The following is a 20,781-nucleotide window of genomic DNA, read 5'->3' on the forward strand; positions in this document are numbered from 1 at the left end:
CCGGTACCGGAGAAAAACCAAAAATATATATATATGTATAGCAAAATAGTCGCTGCTGAAAGTTTAGAGTCAGACAATCCAAGTGTTTTGCCAGTTCTGTAGTTAGAAGAAATTCTGGAAAAGAGAATTCAGGAGTGAAGAAGAAGGTGGGTAAGCCCCGTGCCCATCTCCCCGCCCCGTGAAAGAGGAAGAATGACCGAAGACAAGCTGAGGCACTAAGCCCGTCCTGCACTTGCTGGGCGCAAAGCTATGCGTCCAGCCGGCCCAATGTTAACTGGCTTTTAGCTTATCTGGATGTAATTTCTGCTCTGTCCAAATCCATTAGAGCAATTTTCCTTTTTGCTTTTCATATATCATCTTTCTCTTTTAGAGAGGCAACACTTATTCTTTCTCTCAATTTATACCCTCTTTGAGGAAATCTCCTACAGCTAGATTTACCCTAACCTGTCCCTTCTGCGGCCCCGTTCACATGCACGCATGTGCACGCGTGCACACACAGCTCAGTTTCCGCTTGGGACGTCCATCTGCCAGATGGCTGGATGAGCTAAGGACGCATTCTGTGCACTTAAGGGAAAAGCAGAGTACCCTAAGCTCTGGGAGTGCCTGGTAATGTCTGAAGACTCAGCACCCATCTACACTCTGTCTTCCATGAACAATGGGGCTGCAGGCCAAAACAGTCTGAGAGACTTTACACTCAGAATGCTGAGCTCAGGGCACCATGGCCACCTGGCCTCTCTTGAGAAACTGGGAATTAATGACAGCTCCTCTCACAGCTATAGGTTTACCCACCCCAAGATCAGGGGTGAGGTTTTTGGAATAGGAAAACGGCACCTGGCGTGTTTCCAACTGGCCCAGAAAGGGTGCTGTCGTTCACAGTGTTCTCATTGTTTGAGGAAAGGGTAGCTAATGAACTTATTTTCATTCCTGGCTTGATTACCTATTTCCTTTATAATTATAGATCTATTCAGTTATATACTGTATATTTATAATTATAGATTTTAGAACGTCTACAGTTCATCTGTTAAATATATGAAATTTATTTTGCAGCTCTATGAAAAAGTTGCGCTGCTTCTGACAAACTTAGGTAAGTGGAGCCCTCTTGATTTCAGTAGGGTGTTATTTCAGTACAGTCTCAAAGTAGGTTTTCAAAGACTCCATTCTCCAACACTGCTGGAAAGAAGTACTTCCTTTACTTAGAAATGCCTGCAACAATGTCTTTGCTTTGGGCAGACCATCCCATGTCTAGTTTTTGGAGGCTCTTTTTTCTAATAAAACCTGGTACAAACAGGATCTGTCATGAGCTATTTAGCTGGTTTTTCTCTTCAAGCACACACATACAAAGTAGTGTCATGAAGGTACCTGTGTACAAAGTGTCCAGTGTCATTTAGCAAAGTGTTTATTTGCTATTTACCTATAATTTTTAATTAAAAATCTATTGAGAGCTGGCCTGGCGGCACACGCCTGTAATCCCAGCACTTGAGAGGCTGAGGCAGGAGGATTACTGTGAGTTCAAGGCCAGCCTGGGTTACAAAGTGATTTCAAGGCTAGCCTGAACTGCATAGTAAGACCCTGTCTCAAAAAAGACCAAAAAAAGAAAAATATATATCTATGTGTGGAGAGAAAGACCAGTACAGTGGCCCATTCTTGTAGTCCCAGCTTCTCAGGAGGCTCAGGCAAGGCGATCAAGTAAGTCCAGGAGTTTGAGACCAACCTGGACAACACAGTAAGACCTTGTCTCAAAAGACAAAGCATCGAGTTCTCTTGGTATATAAAAATCACCATGAAGTTAGCTGCTTTAAAGACCGTGAGCCTTGTAATCAAGAGTGCAGACAGGCCAACTCCCACTGTCGTGTGTGGATATAGCATTCATTTGGACTAGTGATCTAGAAGAATATCACCTCGGCCCCATAAGACACAAGAGCGATCTGCTAGCCTGGGGCAAGCTTTGCATTTGCCACACTTTCAGACATGGAGATAGTCTCAATTTTATGAATGAGGTATTGGTCACTAAGCAGTCTGATAAAATTGCGGATAGCTTGCTTCACTGCACTCCTGTATGCAGCTTATCAGGGCGGAGTCCAGACTATTTTATTGAGCATCACCGTTACACGAACAGATGCCATGTATCGGGCCAGGAACCACATACAGAGCTGGCCACTTCACTGTCTCCTTCCCGTCACTGACATCTCCGTCACCACATCCGTCCTCCAGGGAGAGGTTTGTGTCCAGAGAAGAAGTAACTGCCGTGGGCAGGCTGTGTCCCGCGGCCGCTTGAGCTGGGCTGCCCAAGATGCCAGCAGAGACATAGCCTTCTCCTTCCATGAGCTGGACACCTGGGACCCAGCTGGCAGAAGTGAAATAAAACTAAAACCCTTTTGGAGTCCTTTCTCTTTCTGCCCTCGACAGCCCTGCAGCCTTGTTCTGGAACTGGCATTGGAACCACTTGAAATCGGATTCTCTTTGTCCTCTTTCTTTGTGTGCTTTCTCCTTCGTCCTCTCAGATCCGCTCCGAGGAAGCATTCTGATTAAACTCACGGAGAACGGATCCACGGGGGGAAGTGTTAAATGAGCGAGCAGAAGCCCAGGGAGTGTGGGAAAAGGGAAAACGCTATTGCCGTAAATGCATTTCCTTTGGCCTTCTGGAGGCAAGCATTCTGTGCCTAGGGAAGGACAAATGGACCTGACGAGAGCTTTCACGTTCAAGGTGGACCTTGAGGGCAACTGGAGCCACATTTCGGTTCCCGTCACAGTGTCCAGAGAACATCCGCTTGGCGGAAGCTGAGCAAGAAGATGTAGAGCTGATTCCTGACTGAGTCAGGAAGGTGAAAGACACAGAGGACCATACGAAGGAAAAGCCCTGAAGAAGAGGTCATCTCATTGGTGTCTGCTCTTGAGCCGCTCACTGGTGGCTGAAGATAAAGGAGTAGCACACGCTTGGTGTTCTGTGATATTCAGCACCCACCTAGAACTAGGAATCAGGGCCAGGGCGTCCCCGGGAGCTACGAGAGGCCCCGACTCCCCACAGGCAGAAATTGAGAGACAATCTGGAGGCTGCTGCAGAGAGCTCGCCCTGTGCATGCGGCCCCCAGCCTGGCTGGCTGTGCACCAGCCTCTCCGGGCCTCCCCTCACCCGGGAGCAATGGGAGGTCCAGTTCCTCCACACACAACATAGCCGCTCGCACCAGGCTCCCCATAGGTGTGGTCTGTGAGCTTAGGATCTGCTCCTAGATGATCTGTCCCAGCACATCCATCCCTAGACAACCGGAGTCTCCCAGAACCCCCTGCTCCCAGCCTGTGTAGGGGGAGGCGGCAGAGGGAGTGGAGCGGGGTCCGAACCAAACTCTCAAATTCTGCTCTTGTCCACAGAACAGCCTCGCACGGAGTCTGAGTGGGAGAACAGCTTCACCCTGAAAATGTTTCTTTTTCAGTTTGTCAATCTGAACAGCTCCACGTTTTACATTGCATTCTTCCTAGGGAGGTGAGACTCTGACCCCTTCTCACCCCCAGACCTGGTGGGGACAGGGCACTCCGAGGTGACGGGCCAAGGGGTGGCAGGAATTCTGTCCTTCAAGGTGATCTATGTAAAGTGGACCTTCCCAAATCACACAGCCGCCTTGCATCCTGGGAAACACTCTCCAAACACTCCGAGGTCCCTGTACACCTTCACTGCCAAGGAAGGGGAGGAACGGCCTTGCACAAGGGATTGATGGGCTGAGAGTGTCCTGAATCAGGCCCTGGGTCTCACAGGAGCAAACAGGCCGCCTAAGGGAGCGTGGCCTGCAGCTCGTCTTAGGCCCCCAACTGCACAGGGGGGCAAATGGTACCCCAGCAGGAGTGGGGTGGAAACGGACGCAGCAGGTCCTGGGTGCTGTATTTCCAGCAGCTCTGAGGATGGGAGGGTTCCGTGTTTGGTGCCGAGGCCCCAGGAGTCCCCCCCACTGGGAAGCAGGAAGGGCTGCCGCAGTGTTTTGGTGAGCTGGGTCCAGCAGTCACTCCTTAGTTTTTCAGCTACTCCAGGGACAAGGACTCTGGCCAGTTGGGCGATTTGAAAACGACAGTATTGCTGTCATTCCAAAAGATCAAATATAACTACCTTCGGGAGGAACGCTGCTGCTTGCAGAGCCAGCGTGCTTGATACTCAGTAGAAAATGTCCAGAGTTACAAGGAGTGGCAGGAATTGGCCCCCCGCAGTCAACAGCTGACCAGCAAGCCCAGAGCTTGCAGAAATGTCCCCTGGAGAACTCCAGAAGCTGTCATTAGGACAGCCTCCAGAGCTGTCCTGCCTTCCAGAGCCCGCTCCTTCCCCAATGATGCTCAGCGGTGGCCCCAGTTCACTCCGGAGGATGTGCTAAACTGAACGTGACGCTCACAACAAGCTCACGCTGCCCATGGCCCAATGCTAATGCCCTGTTTCTCTGTGTGTGTTGAAGATTTACAGGACACCCAGGTGCCTACTTGAGGCTGATAAACAGGTGGAGACTGGAAGAGGTCTGTATCCTCCCCGTCCCCCTTCCCCTGTTCCCTGGGCAGCCGGACGCCCCTCCGGCCTCCCCATTGATGCTTGGATCTCTGTGTTTGCTTACCTTGCAGTGCCACCCTAGTGGATGCCTTATTGATCTCTGTATGCAAATGGGTATTATCATGGTGCTAAAGCAGACCTGGAATAATTTCATGGAACTTGGCTACCCGTAAGTACCCGGGATCGCTCTAACGCAGAGGCGCTGTTGCTCAGTCCTGGCGTTTCTAGGTGTGGCAAGTAAGATAAGCAATGCAGACTCAGCAGTTAATATTCAAGGGCAGCCAGGAAAATAATAAACGTTGGCTGTTTGGGCAGATTTAACGCAACTCACATGAATGAAACGGGTGTTGTTTATGAATCTCTGCAGGCTCTAAATATCAGACCCTTGCTTACAAGCTGTTTCAAATGATGCCTTTGACCCTTTGGGCTTCAAATTCCAAGTCCCTAGCTATGTATTTAGTAACAAGATCTCCGCTTCCCTATTCCTGTGATAAATCAGATGCTAATTTAAAAGAAAGAAACTGTCCTGAATTCAGACTACAGAAAAATAGAGTTTATGGAAAGGAGGAAAGTTCAAGGGTTCAAAAAGGAACCAGGGGTGTCTCAGTCAGTGTGCTTTGGTTCATAGAAACATTATCACCTGTTGTTAATATTTTTTTGTTGATGACTTTGGGCAAAAACTTGCATCCTCTCTGTGAAGATAACCTTGAGTTCTGCTGTGTTTGCTTAGTTCTGATCAGCGTAGTTTCAGGGAACCTAAGTCAGCGGCTCTTCTGTGTCTGCTTTAGGTCCACACCGTGGGTTTCCGTGTCAGCTCAGTGTCTCAGGGGACTTGGGAGCCTCCGGGGCAGAGAGGACCACTCAGCTAAGATGGCGAGCTGGCCACTAATTTCCTGTTCTTAGATCGATTTGTAGAAATCTTATTCCAAGTAGTTAACGTTTTCCATAAAACTTTTTTAAAACCATAAAAAATTAGAAGCGTGACATTCTACTTGAAAGTATAAACCATAATTAAACAAAATGCCATGAACATCTAGAGAAATATATTTTAACCTCGGCTAATAGGGACAGAGAACAAAATTTCGAAGTAAGCGGAGTTTGTTTCTGACCCTCATCCCTTTATTTCACATATTTCTCTTTTGCCATTTCCACTTTCGGGTAACCCAGGTCTTCCTCTTCCGGCTGCGTGTCTCAGCCCTCTCCTACACTTACTATAAAATGCACTTTGGTGCGCTGAGCATAAGTGTGTTAGCCTCGCCAGTGCGCTGTGCTTTTCCATGGGAGTCTCAAACCCTGACAAAGCAGGCAAGTTCAGCTGAAGAACTGTAGGCAACCATGGGCCAGGAGCAGGGGCATTTTTTGGGTTTGCAGATTTTCTAGGTCCCAGACATCAGACTACACAGGTCACCACCCCTATAATAAGGCTGCTTATGGTTCCCTTAGTAAGCCACCCACGCAAGACCCTGCTGTCGTGTCTGGGTGTTGCCTTGGGACCCAAGAGTCAGCTTCTAGAGCCTCTCAGCCCTCTGTCCACCCCTCGAAGCTGCACCAAACCTGAGACTGCATCACGAAAATAAGCTCATGACTCATTCTGTCTACTCACAAGTAGACGGGTTTGACGTGTGGGCCGCGGGGTTATTTTCTTCCTAATCCAAGGCTGTGTTTAATTCCTGTCCTGAATTTTGTCTTTTTAAACGGAAGTTCCCAATCCCAATTCTCCTTTTTCCTGTTATTTAAGTCTCATGAACAGTGGCTGTTTTGCTGTTGGCATAAGAGACTGATCTCGTCACACAGGTTAATTCAGAACTGGTGGACTAGAAGAAAAGTGCGACAAGAACACGGGCCTGAGAGGAAGATAAATTTCCCACAGTGGGAAAAGGACTACAACCTCCAGCCAATGAACGCCTACGGACTCTTCGACGAGTACTTGGAAATGAGTATGGAAAGATGCTGCCTTGCCCTCTTTATTACAAATGCAAACTTTAGATCTTTAGCTCCACTCAGCAAAGCAGACCCATCATCAAGGCCATCCCTGGGTGGGAATCCCTGAGCTACACACAGAGGGAGGAATGTCTTCATTTAAGACACTTGGTCTGTGGGGATCGTGGCCAACTCACTTCCCACTCTTCCTGGTACTGTGTCTTGTCCTTTCCACTGACTCACTAGAAAGCAAAATGAGATAGGAAACGGGGTGTGCCCGAGAAAAGGAGTTATCCTTCACATGGGATCCAGTCACTTACTCAGCTGACATCTATTGAGGCTTGTTAAATGCCAGGAGACAAGGGAGCAGCACCAGCTTTCAAAGAGTGCCTAGGCTAGTGGGAGAACCAGCGATTGAAAGAATACACGCAATACAATGTCATAGTGCCATGTGATGAATCAGTAAGAGGTAGAGTGGTGGGAAGTCATTTCTGTTGTGGAAGGGAAGTGTGTGTCAGGAAGCTAGAAATGCTTAATCTCTGTGACTCTCATGTCTAGAACCAAGTACCCAACACCTGTAACTTAAGGGAGGAGAGGCTTATTTCGGCTCACAGTTTCAGAGGCTTCAGTCCACAGCCAGCTGGCTCCAGGGCAGGTCAGCCTGGCAGAGGGGCCTAGAGGAGAAGACTGCTCACTGCATGATGGACAGAAGGAGAGAGAGTCAAGGGAGGGGCTGGGAAGGAGATAAACCCTTTGAGGCCACGCCCACAAAGACCTCCCCCCTCCAATAGGTCCTGCCCCTTCCAGTAGGCCCCGCCCCTTCCAATAGGCCCCACCCCTTCCAATAGGCCCCCACCCCTTCCAATAGGCCCCACCTCCTAGCAGCAAATCAGCTCTGAGCCCCCATAATCCATCACCTTTCAAAAGCCCCGCCTATGACTGCATGAGGCTTTAGGGAGACATTTAGATATAAACCATAATACCTTATATTTAAGGAATCAGATTGCTCTAGATTCAAACCCAAGTTAACTCTCTTACCTATATAAGAGCATGAGATTTGGAAGAAAATTTCCAGGGTTCATATCCCAGTGTATCATTTATTAACCATCAGATATTGGGTCATCACTTGGAAATGAGTGTGGAAATATTCTGCCTTGCCCTATGCAAACTTTAGCACCATGCAACAAAACAGACCTATCATCAAGGCCATCCCTGGGTGGAAATTTCTCTTTACCTCAGTTTCCTCATTTCCAAAGTGAAGATGATGACAAGAGCAACTACCTCACTGTGTCTTTTGTTGTTTTTGTTTTTTGGTTTTTCTCCGGTACCGGGAACCGAACTCACGACCTTGCGCTTGCCAGGCAGGTGCTTTTGCCGCTGAGCTAAATCCCCAGCCCCCACCTCACTGTGTCTTTACTGCCTTAGAACAATGAATGCTTGGCTTATCATAAGCACTTGGTAGTATTAGCTATATTATTATTATTATTATTATATTCTTATCTCCTGGGGGGTCATATAACTGGCTGGCAGATGCACTGTGTACATATTTTATTTTCTGTTTTAAAATTCTATTTAAGTTCTAGTACATAAAGATGGAAGTGGTTTTAGAAGTATATAAGGTGCATTACCCCTGATGGAAGCAGTTTTTTCTGGGCAAACCTGAAAATTAAAAAAGTAGTAGAATTGATGTTTAATGTTTCTTAGATTGCTTATGGCCTAAGTATCTGCTGATGCTTTTAGGGTTTCAATTATAGAATGGCAGAATGATAGAACTTAAAAAAGAAATCTACTTGGGCATTAATAATAAAACTTAATAAAGAGAATTCATTAAGAGCACTAACCACTTTGAGGCCTCTTAATGGGCTCTTATCCCGTAAAGAAGAAAGCGAATGATGATGTTGGTATATTGAGTGCTTGCAAAAAGCATTTATGTGGCTGGAACTGGTAGCACTCCAAATACTGCACCATCTTTGCAGCACAAAATAAATAACGAGAAGCATCACAAGCAGACAACTGAATTCTAACTGCTCTTGTCAGTTTTATTTTCCATATTACTTCCCTATTCGTGATATTTCAAAAATATAATTCACTAAATCTCATAGTGAGAAAAGCTATCTAAATCACAAGTGCACAGATGAATGGATTTTCACAAATTAACACCCAGATGTAAGTAAATCTGTACAGATGAGGGATTCCCACACTACTGGCCAAAGGGCAGACTCAGTTCAGTGTGTGGTTTTATAAATAATGTTTCATTGGAGCACAACAGTGCCCATTTCCTTATGGGATATCTGTAGCTGTTCTTGCACTGTAACAGCAAGTTTAGTTGTGACACAGATCTAGTGGCTTTCAAAGCCTGAATTATTCACTGCTGACACGTACAGAAACAGTTTGCTATCCTGTGAGTTAGATCAAACAGCAAGATACCATGAGTACCAATAAAGACTCTCCCATTTGTTATACCCTCTCTGATCACTTCCCTGACTTCAAACACTGTAGATTGATTTGCCTCTGGGACTTCTATATAAATGGAATTGTAGCGCATGTACTCTTGAAGCTGGCTGCTTTCATTCAGTGTCATGCTTGTAACATTCTTCCATGCTGTTACTAGTAGTAGAGCTTCCTTTTTATTGCTGTGTAATGCTCCTAGAATGTAAACCTGAAGCAAATTTATGAGACGTGCACAACCTGTCCTTGACATCCATCCCTATCTTTCCTTTTAATCATATAGGCATTTTGCATTTCTGTTTCCAGACCTGCTCCAACTTTCTCCTCTCCCCTGACCCTAGCACCAAGATACCCCACCACACCCAGTTCCACCACCTCTTCCACATCATGAAATGTGTTCCTGAGCACCAGGCAGGTTTACTGTGCTAGATAGATGCACTTTAACAAAAGTCAAACCCTCCAGTAAGCTTGAGTCAGAAAAAGGCAACATTAGTTGTGAAAATACAGGCATCAGTACACCAGGAGGTCAACTCTTTTATGAGCTTGCCTACCTTCTAGGACAACTCCTGCTAGCAGGAAGGGAGCAATGTTTGTCCATCTTCCTACTGGTGAGAGACACTGGGGTTGTTTCCCGGGTGTGGGCTCTTCAAATAATAGCGCTTTGAGCATTTTTGTGTATGTATTTTTGGTTGGTGGTAGTTTCACTGCTGTTTTGTTTCTGATACTGGGGATTGAACCCAGGACCTTTGCTCTGAGCTACAACTCCAGCCCTTTGTTATTTTTGATTTCAAGACAGGGTTTTATTCAGTTACTAAATTGCCAATATGTATACATATTTCTATGGGGAACTTATGTAGGAATGCAGTTACTAGGCCCTAAGACGTGTGTTTGTTCATCTGCTGTAGAGAATTGCAAACAATTTTAATTCCATATACTTTCTAAAAATTGTAAGGGTGTCTTTAAATGTTAGTCGTTCTAATTGGTATATAGTAGTGTTTTATCATGGTTTTAATTTGAAATTTTATGAAACTGATATCATTTTCATATGCTTATGCTCATTAGAATAATGTCTTTAGTGAAGTCTGATGCTTTCATTGTAGCATCTGTCTTTTCCTTATGAATTACAGAAATTACTCCCATATTCTGGATGTGAGTCATTTATCAGATATTTATATTACTAATAGCCTTTCATGGTCAGTGGCTTAGTTTCTCACTCTCTTAATGGTATCTTGAAATAAACAGAAGTTTTAACTTTGATCTTCTTTAAAATTGGTTCTAGGTAAGCTTGGGATAAGATTTCCAATTTTTACAAACCACTGAGGTCTTAGTTGGAATTAAACTCCTAGAGCAACTTAAGGAAAACGGATGTAGTTTCCCCTTCATGAACATGGTATGCTCCCGCACTTCCTCACCTTTCTGCATTCCTCTCAGCAGTGTTTTGTAGATTTTAAGCCAGAAATTTTGGTAACTTAGATTTATTCCTAGGCACTTTTTATGTTTTTGATAGTTTCTTCATAAAGGTGCTTGTTGTACTGTTTAGTTTTGTTTTTTGGTCCTGGGCATTGAACCCAGGGTCTCAGGTGTGGTAAGCATACCCTCTGCATTGAGCTACCCCCCCATTCTAATTTTATTTCCTAAGGTGGTTGTTAGTGTGTAAAATTATTATTGGTTTTTGTGTTGCCCTTGTATTACACAAATCTGCTAAAGTCCAATATTAATTATGATTGTTTCTAGATTTTTTTATGTATCTAAGTGTGTCTTCTACAAACACCTCTTTATATTTTCTTTTCTAATCATTTCACCTTTTTTGTTTCATGTCTATTCACACTTTGACCATCCCTATAGTGAGTAAAATTGGTTATACTGGACATTCTTCCTCCTGATGCGAGGGTAAAAGTGTCAAATATGTCACAGAAACTGGGATGCTACTTGTATTTTTGGTACATATATTAGGTGAAAGAAGTTTCCTTATATCTCTAATTGGCTGCCAGTTTTATCCTGAATAGCTATGAAATTCTATCAAATATTTTTTCATTTCCATTTACATGATAATGTGGCTTATCAATGATTGTTTTGCGTGTCAAAGTTATTAAACAAACCTGGAAGAATTACCCACTTAGTAATGATGTAATTCTTTTCTTTAATTGCCATTGGACTTGCTGATATATTGCTAATGATATTTATATATAATTTTATGAATGTCATACTATAGCTTTTCTTTGTTGTAACATTTCTTTCAAAAAAAATTTTTTTTGGTCTTTTTGAGACAGTGTCTCAGTATGAAGTTCAGGCTGGCCTTGATCTCATTTTTTAGCCCAGGCTGGTCTCAGACTCGCAATGATCCTCCTGCCTCAGCCTCCCAAGTACCCACAGAAAATGTTTTGCCAGATCATTGAGTCCAATTATTTTGGCTGTGGGTGTTTTCCACGCCTGGCCTCTTTCAAATTTTGATATCTTCATTGTGATAGTCTTTTTTAAATGATTTGGGTAATCTGTCCCTCTTTTTTAGTCTCTTAGTTTGTGTACAACTACTAATATTTCTTACATATATAGAAATGGTCACCAGCCAAGTCAGCTGGAGTGAAATTTTCCTTATGGGAAGCTTTTAAGTTGTGTATTTAGTAAATGTTGGACTATTCAGATTTTAGTTTTGTTCTAATGCCTTTTTGTAAAGCTGTGTTTTACCTGTGTTTTTCAGTGAACTTGTTTATTGTACCTAAATTTTCAAACTTAGTAGCATGAAATTGTTTATAACATCCCCTTGTTAATGTTAGTGGACAAAAGATCTACAGCAACTACTCATAATTTCACAGTTTGCATTTGTCTCTCTCTTCTCTTAAACCCCCAAATAGAAGTGTATTAATCTTCTCAAAACACCAACTTTAGGCTTTGTTAACTTTGCTCTGCTATTTGCTTTCTAGTTCATTCATTTCTTCTCTATTTCCTTACTGTACATCCTTCGAGCTTAATTTTCTCCTCTTTTTCCAGCATCTTGAGGTGGAAACATAAATCACTGATTTTTGACTTTTCCTACTTTCTAGTAGAAAAGAATAGAGGAAGGTGAAGGAAGCGTAGGTGGGAGAGATTAAGTCTGAGGAAGGGTCAGTAAAAAGGAAGCACACCCATGCATTTAAAGGTAAAGCGATTCGAAGGAAGAAGTTAATCTGTGGACTTAAAGATAACGGCTCCAAACCTTAACCCAAAGGGCAAAAGCGTTAAGGATGATATAGTCACATTACATATGCGTCAAGTGTAACTTATTGAGACGTGCATGCGCGAGTGAGTCAGAGGGGCTTGCCAGGCTCGCAGCGGCGGTGACGTGAGCCCTCAAGAGAAGAAACAGGCACTTCGGCTTCATCTCTGCATTTCACTCATCTCGAAAAGCGTGCAGCAAGCAGGACAAAACGTCACCGAGGCTTAGGAGCAATTCTTCCACGGGTACAGGAAAATTTGTCACCCGGTTCTCTGTGCTAGTTCATACTTTTAGGTTTTTCCAACTCTTTTCCGTTTTTATTTCTTTACTAGCCCGTGTGTGCAGGACCTCATGTTCCAGTTCTGTGGGGCTGGCACGTGGACACAGCGCGTCTTCGTACCTCCCCGCCCTTCCCTCCGTCTCTTGATCCCCTGCCCTTTGAGAAAGCTTTGTCTCCCTGCTTCTTACTGTGAATCTTCCATTCTACTCTTCACTTATATTCCGGGTTTCTCACGGAAGAGAAGCCACGCGAGATCGAAGCTGTGTGCCGGACTTACTTCACCGGACATCATGGTCTCAAGGAGCACCCTTGTTCCCAGACTCCTCGAGTGCACCCTTCTGTGCACGAGACGCCAGAGCTCTCCCCTGACCACACTGGGCAGGCAGCGGCCGCTGGGGGACATCACTTCAAGGCCAGTGGCTTCCAGGTCGCATCTGTGAAAGCAGTCGCTTGGCTTGATTACAGACCAAACTATTTAACTGTAAAATTAAGTCTGTTACACATCAGACACTCAAAACCTGAAAAAGGAACTGAACACATTTTCTTTTTTCCTTTTTATCTTGCAGATGTGTTCCTTACAAACTCAATGTTAGTGAGTCTTGGATTTTTCCACCTATTGCATCCGGTACGCTTAGTGACTGTAGGGATTACCTCTGCCGATTTTGTTTCCACCTGATCGGTTTTCTTTGCCTCTCTGGCCTTTCCTTGTAATTACGAATCAGTCGCTGAGCCGTGAGGTTTGGTCTCTGACGGGTTGCTCACACACACACACACACACACACACACACACACACACACACACACACACACGCAATCACTGTGGCGAGTGTTAGAAAATAGAAACAGCAAGCATTTGCCATCCCTGCCTTCAGGAAGCCCCCAGCAGTAGGGAAAGACGGGGAGCCTTGCAACCGGGTTGAGCGAGCTGAGGAGGAGGCAGCACTATCAGAAGGCTCCAGAAGAGGGCGCGTTTGAGCTTGCCTTAGAAGGAAGAAGAGCACTTCATCCGTGTATCTACAGAAACATTAAGCGCTGTATAAGTAAAACCAGAAGCCCAGTAAGGCCTGGGGACGCTGTCTGGGGAACGACGGGTATGTGGACATGAGGCTTGCAAGTTTGCATAGAATCAGATTACTGAGATCGTTGAATGGCGTGGTGGTTTGGCATTCACTCCGGAGGCAGTGAGGACCCACTGAAGCTCTTGGCGTCCGCAGATGAGGAGGGGTGGGTGGGCTGGAACCAACAGCTGAGCTCGCTGACCGCAAAGGGGTGTAAAGTTCGGAGGCAGAGAGCCAGGTAGAAAACCGGAGCCTGCGCTGAAGTAGGGACAATGGAGACAGAGAGAAACGAGAGACATTTTTGAAGGGTAACTGGTGATGACACAGGAAAATAAAACTCCCAGCCTGAACGATGTCTGGGACGAGTTCGTGTTCTCTACAACCGAAGAATGAATTTTAGGAACAACGGAGGTTAAAAGCAGAATATATTTATTGAGCGAGAGCAAGCTTGTGTCTGAGAGAGGGACAGAAGGGGGCCCGAGTGGGTTGCCGAGACCCTTGCCCTTCCCAGGGATTTTATGGAGCCAAACCACAAGGTGAGGCAGGTCCAAGATAGGGGAAAATGGGAAATCACAACGTGGGCATGAGGTGGGACAAAACTACGGTCAGCCAATAAGATTACAAGTGTAATTGTTCAGGAAAAATTGAGTGAACTGGGATCAAATGGGGAAGTGAGTCACGTAGCAAGCAGGCACGAATATAGAACAGGGGCTTTTCCTGTGGGGGTTGGGCTAGAGGCTCTTTCTGGCTTTTTGAAGGTGGTTGCTCTCTATTTAGAATATCAGTCCCTGATGTTCACACCTAGGGAGGTATGTGGTGCAGTTGTTTAGTCCTTTGTCTTGAGGTCTGGTCCACAGCAAATATGTCTCCATTCACAAGGTATCTTGTCTTCCATGTGGCCTCCTTCGCGGGCCTGGCTCTGTCTGACTTCCTATGGTATTTCTAATTCAGGTGCCTATAACAGTGAGACTGGGAAACTCAAGGGTTCTGAAGGCTGAGTGTGCCCAGCTCTTGTTTTTTGGGCAAGAGGAGCGAAGGGAGGGAGGACATGGAAGGAAGAGCTTTGTCAGGGCTTTGTGACATCACAACGTCTAATTACTGCTGACGTTAGCGTTCATCACTGTGTAAGGCGATGTCTACCAGGTTTTTCCAATGTAAAGATGCCATTTTCCCCACTGTAATTACTAAGTATCAAGGGAGAACGTACAGTACTGTGAATACACAAACACCCAGTTTCCTTCAGTATTTCCACCCTGGTAGCATTCTTCAATCGTTCTTCCCAGCAACATCATTGCTGTGATATTCAATAGCAGTTTTCCATTTCCATCACTCTTTCTGCGTTTATGCAGTAGAAGTCTACCTTGAGGAAGACCCAGTCTTTCTCCCCATTTACCCATTATTTAATTGTACCTTTAGTTTTATATCAGTGTTTCTATCCGTATGGGTTTAACTTAGTCTCCGGGTTATAACCTGATGCTCTCGTATTCATTTTGTTGCGCAAATTATTCCAGCCCTGGCCATTAAGAGTGTGCTCAAGTTTGTCCTCTGACCTATCACGTGTGCCCAGAACTCTTGAGCTCTTCCTTACTTTCTGGCATCACAAAACACTGCAGTCTCATCCAGGGTTTTTCTACCACACGTTGGAAGGAGACTTCCACCAAGGAGCCCTGGAAGCATATCCCTGTGAGAGAATGGTAACTAGCAAATAACATCCGGGTCCTAAGGTGTTGGCTGAGGCTCACTGCTCCCAGAATGCCATTGCTTCCGGTCCAAGAAGTCCCTCTTTGACCAGTGTTCTGGCCACCTTTCTGCAAAAAGTATGTCTGTGATTCTGTGTCAGGAAAAAAAAATATGACTTACCACAGTGACACACATAGATTACTATCCTTTTGAAAATAGTACTGGAAAACCAACTCTTTTGTCCTCTTTCCCTTTTAATGCTTTAGTTCTGCAGTTTGGATTCACTACAATCTTCGTGGCAGCTTTTCCCCTAGCGCCACTTCTGGCCTTACTGAATAACATAATTGAGATTCGACTCGATGCTTACAAATTCGTCACTCAATGGAGGAGACCTCTAGCTTCCAGGGCCAAAGACATAGGTAAGTTGGATTTGGATCTGGTTTTTGCAAGAATTTAACCATCTTGTGGGTAAAATTTAAGAAAATGCCAACTTTAGGTTTTTCTTATAGTTCCCATGTAAGATAATTCAACTCATTTATGCAACAAGTAATTATATTAGTTTTAAAATAATATTAGGCAAGACATAAAGCTGTCTAGGGGGAAATTTATAATCTCCAGGGTTAGGGAATTCGTGCTTCAATAGATTCTCAGTGTCTAAGAGTTTAGGATCTAAATATTTGATGTATTATCACTTCTTGCGATAGATCCTCCACTTTGCTTAGCTTTGCTTCTCACTGTCCCGAATGTGTCCCCGGTCCACACCAAGCAGAAATCAGTTGCTCTCAGAGCGGAGTGCACTCCGGTGTCTGAGGCGAGTCGCTGAGCTGAGTCAGACGCGGCCCCGAGGAAGCTTGCTGAGGCCAGGGCTGCCTTTGATCCATCCGTGCTGGTGCTCAGGGCAGAGCAGGCTGTGCTCAGTGTGTGTGCGGGGGAGACTAGAATAGGGGGTTCCTTCCCCTAGTGACTGTTAGCCCCCATATGAAGCAAGCCAAGAAGGATAGGAGGGATGCTGTCCATACCTTTAAGGGAGCCTGTAACATATGGGGGGAGGCAGGGAAACTAGCAGAGATCACCAGGCTTGTGTAAAGGCGACATGGCCTGGAATCTACTGTGCCTGGGCGCAGGCAGAGAGCGCGATAAGACCGTCCCCCCCGCCCCCACAGAGAAGCATCTCTTTTACAGGGTGGGGAGAAGGCAGGGACGTTAGGCGGGAGGATCCCAGTGAACGCGTGTGGTCAGAGTTTTGGGCAATCTTGCATCTCAGTGGGCAGAGTCCTTTGAACTGTCCGATGTAAAATTTGGGGTATCTCTAGATGTCCCCAGATGTCCCAAAGCTGCCAGATTTTTGTCCTATCTTACCTCCTTTCCTGTGCTTGCCATGACTGGGAGCTGAGCTAAGTTCCCCGCTGAGAGCTGAGCTCCCTGCAGACAGTATCGCTTCTGCTGGCCCGCAGGCTGGGGCTGGGGAGTCAGGTCCCATTCGAACTTTACAGAGCCCAGCCTGGTGGCAGCTTGACATTGCAAGCGCCTGTCACCAGATGCTGTTTTGCAGCCTTATCACGGAGCAGCAGTCTCTGAGACCTCTGTGACCCCGGCTGTTCAGGCACGCGCACACCGGCCCCGCTACAGAATCTCCTTCACTGCCAAGGAGTCTGGAAGCACACGGTCCTACCCCGGGTTGCAAGCTTCAGTATTTGGAAAGAGAAACGAGCCATGGGAAGAGCTATGGAAAACAAGCTTCCCCCACTGATTTCACTCTGATTGCCTCTGGTGCTGTGTGCAGAACTAATTCCACACTTGTATCCACACAGGGATTTGGTACGGAATTCTTGAAGGCATCGGAATTCTCTCTGTTATCACCAATGCGTTCGTCATAGCGATCACATCTGACTTCATCCCTCGCTTGGTGTACGCTTACAAGTATGGTCCTTGTGCGGGCCAAGGAGAAGCGGGGCAAAAGTAAGTTTCCTGTAAAATACCTGAGAAATGTCCCATCCCAGCCACTGTATCATGCTGGGCGCTTAGAGAGAAGCCCTCGCCCTGGGGCACATAGCCCTCAAGCCTAGTCAAGGAAGCCTGTGCCCAGGGAGATGAAATTAGGACACAATCACACTTTCAGCCCAAATGTACTGAATGTCAGACAGCTGGGATTCAAGGTGAGCGCAGCAATGAGGCATTTTCCTTCCACTGCTCCTGCCCCCTGCAAATTCAGAAATATGGGGACCACTAATGTACAGAAAGAGTCACCCGGTCTGGGGGATAGCTGTGCCACTGCGGTGAGCGTGGGAAGGACACTGACGCACGGTACGTCATCGATTCTGCAAATTTCAGTGAGAAACACGGCATCCGTGTGCCTAGTACCAGGTAGGTAGTCAGGAAATATCTGTGAAATAAGCAAATGAATGGTTTTTTCCAGCTGCCACCCTGAGTGGGGCTTCTATTTCCTAAGTTAAATTGGGGTACAATTCTGTGTCCCCAAACCCTGGGCACTGTGCCTGATACAACCTGTGCAACCTTATAACCTGTCACCTAGTTTTCATTGCCATATCTTGGAAAAAGGACACAAAGTCCTAACATACTTTAAAAGTCCCTAAAGTCAAAATAATAATGTAGCCGGATGTGGTGGCACACATCTGTAATCCCAGCACTCAGAAGGCTGAGGCAGGAGGATCAGCATGAGTTCTAGGCCAGCCTGGGGTACATAGTGAGTTCAAGGCCAGCCTTGACTACATAGCAAGACCCTGTCCCAAATAATAATAATAATAATAATAATAATAATAATAATAATAAAAAATATCTAATTCTAAAATTTATTTTTTAATTTTAGTTTTATTTTTGTTTATTGGCACAATTTAGGTACACATAATGATCATATTCATCGTAGGGAATTTGCACACTGTGTATGAGATACCCTTGAGTTCTCTTTTTTGCCCAGTCTCCTCCCCTCTCTTTAACCTGTCTTCTCCTTATTTATAAAACTTTGCTTCCATTTTATCCTTCTTTTATCTTTTTCCTTTCCCCCTTCCTTCCTTTCCCCTGCCCCTCCCCCTAGTTCCTCTTTCCTTGGGAACAATTTCTTCCTACTTCACAATATCTACTGTACATTTTGGCCCTTCCTTACTCTTTCAGTTTCTCACACCAGGGAGATGAGACAATACTTACATGTGTGTCCTATTATTTCACTTAAGAGTATGGTCTCAAGGCGCATCGTTTTACCTAGAAATGTCTCAAGTTTGTCCTTGTTGTGGCTGAATAGTACTCCATTGTATAAAAAGCTACATTTAAAAAAATCCATTCTTGGGTTGATGGGCATTTGAGTTGTTTCCAAGATTTAGCTATTACAAACTGTGCCACTATACGGGTGTGAATATATCGCTGTGGTATGATGTTTTTAATTCTGGGAAGTTACCCAGAAGGGGCATAGCTGGATCAAATAAAACCTCTAGATTTAGTTCTCTGAAGAATCTCCACACTGATTTCCACAGTGGCTGCACCAGTCTACACTCCCACCAACAGTGGAGAAGGGTTCCTTTTTCCCCACAGCCCCGCCAGCATTTCTTATTAGTTGTTTTCTTGATAATAGCCATTCTTTCTGGGATGAGATGGAATCTCAGCATTGTTTTAATTTGTAAGATTTAGATGTCCAAAGGTCGAATGGGGTCTAGATTTAGATTTAGATGTCTAGGGGTTGAATTGGGGGTGGTAACGATGGCCTAGACATCAGATCACATGTGTTGCTACAGAACAGTCCGGCCCCCTGGCTTACTAGTCTGAGCTGAATTAATTCGCCACCCATAGCCATTGTCACTCGACAGGCTTACAGAGGAAAGTAGCACCAAATCGAGTTGGTTGAGTTACGCAAACGTTGCCTGCATCTAATTTCCTTTCTAATCCTGTGTGAATGCACTAAGAGATGACTGAGGAGTGCGTTAAAGCTCACAGCCCAGCTATTTGAAGACGCTTCTATGACGTTCTTTCCCACCACAAGCAGGTGGCAGTTAAACACATCACCAACAACTTCAGGTGAGAACCCAGCACACGTCAAGGGAAATTCAAAGACTTCGATTATGCCACCCAAGCCTTTCTTTCTGAGTGCAACCGTGGCCAACATCCTCTGCTTATCTTAGCCTTTGAAAGCTACTTTCACCTGAGCCACTGCCACAGATGTTTTGAACTTGGTTCTCAAAACAACCCTGGGAGTCGGACGAGCAAACCCCAAATCTGGAGGCAGGAGAGCTGTTTGAGCCCAGAGGGAAGTAAAGCCACGGTCACAGGGAGCGCGGCCCCCACGCGATCCACTAGTGCTGGTCCCGCCCAGCGCACGACCGGTGGGCCGCCTGGGCTTTGAGCCTCCATGGTTTTCGACTCCTTCCCAGCTCCAATCATGGTGTGGGCTGTCTTGCTTTTTAGGGGACTGAAATATAAAGCGGAACCATTTCTGCACACTTGATGGTGAATCAAGCTTTAGAATTTTGGCAGCCTGCTAGGTTTAAGACAGCATTCATGGTGATCAAAATGTATCGCTACCTCATTAATTCCGTTTCATGAGCTCTGTTTGGGGCATTTATTTTCTTCATAAACCTTTCTCTGACTTACGAGTCCCCGGCCACTTTCCATTTACAGATTTGCCTCTTATATTTTAATCCATTTGTCATTTTTTCTTGTTTTCAAAGAGTAATATTGGGGCTGGGGATTTAGCTCAGCGGCAAAGCACCTGCCTGGCAAGTGCAAGGTCTTGAGTTCAATTCTTGGTACCAGAAGAAAAACAAAAACAAAAACAAACAAAGAGTAATATTTACGTGTGTTTTTTCATGAGTCTTATTTTCTGCCCCAGTAGCAGCTCTATGACTTTGCAGGGTTCTTTTCTGGTCTTTCCAATTCAGAAGTGCTTTAGAAATGGTGGAACTTATAGAGCAGTAGCACTGTCCAACCTGAGAAGGCCGTAGGCTCCTGGAGTAGGATGTGCGGTTGTCGTCAAACCCCACTTAGGTCTGAATCCAGCGGTGGAAGCGCCCTACTTCAAGTGAACCTTAAGCCAAAGGACTTCATCCAAACCCACCACCTTTCCCTTCTCCTGGAGTCCAGCTTGCGTCAGCGCCCCCTCCCTACTGTCCTTGCAGCTTTCCCTGCTTCTCCATGAAGGAGACTCCTGCGCACCGTGCACAGCCCCGGCGGCACCTTGAGGCTGCCTCACACCCTTCCTGGCTGGTAGACACGTGCTGCTCCCTACCAGACCGCAAGTCACGTGAGACAGAAGCACCCCTCTTACATCCGGGCATTCTCTACTTTGGCGTATACCCGGTTGTCCGTGGCTCGCTGCAGGAGGCAACCTGTCATCAGCCGGATGTAAAATAGAAGAAATGGCTGGAGGCAATGTTCTCTGCACACTCATGCACAAGATTTTTCATGTGTTCTTATGTTTCTTGGAGCACCTGCCTTCTCTCCAGCTGTAGCTTGGCTGGGTGAATCCTGGACCTCGGATTGCTCGTTGTTTGCAAAAAACAAGATTGCCTCTTTTTTCGGAGTGCCTTCACAGGCGTGCTTTAGATATGAGCTTGGGAAACTGGACAGACATCAGCAGACAAAAATGATGAAATATACTTGAAAATGTGTACTATGCAATTGTTCTCCTTATCTGAATTTAAATTTTAGTGTTAACAGACTAAAGATTTTGCAATCTGCA

General features: G+C 45.5%; 1 protein-coding gene across 2 annotated transcripts in view; it reads left to right on the forward strand.

Moving 5' to 3' along the window:
- Ano4 (anoctamin 4) overlaps window positions 1-20,781 on the forward strand; it is a gene marked incomplete at its 5' end in the record, with an annotated part of 365,728 nt that overhangs the window by 334,538 nt on the left and 10,409 nt on the right. For both annotated transcript variants that reach the window (XM_005374542.2, XM_013518664.1), the window contains 7 exon segments: window positions 1,048-1,084; window positions 3,367-3,478; window positions 4,431-4,488; window positions 4,591-4,688; window positions 6,314-6,456; window positions 15,365-15,517; window positions 16,910-17,057. In XM_005374542.2, coding sequence (XP_005374599.2) covers window positions 1,048-1,084; window positions 3,367-3,478; window positions 4,431-4,488; window positions 4,591-4,688; window positions 6,314-6,456; window positions 15,365-15,517; window positions 16,910-17,057 — 749 coding nt within the window.

The sequence above is a fragment of the Chinchilla lanigera genome, unplaced genomic scaffold, assembly GCF_000276665.1.
Source record: "Chinchilla lanigera isolate Chin_1 unplaced genomic scaffold, ChiLan1.0 scaffold00004, whole genome shotgun sequence".
In the NCBI taxonomy this organism is placed as follows: domain Eukaryota; kingdom Metazoa; phylum Chordata; class Mammalia; order Rodentia; family Chinchillidae; genus Chinchilla; species Chinchilla lanigera.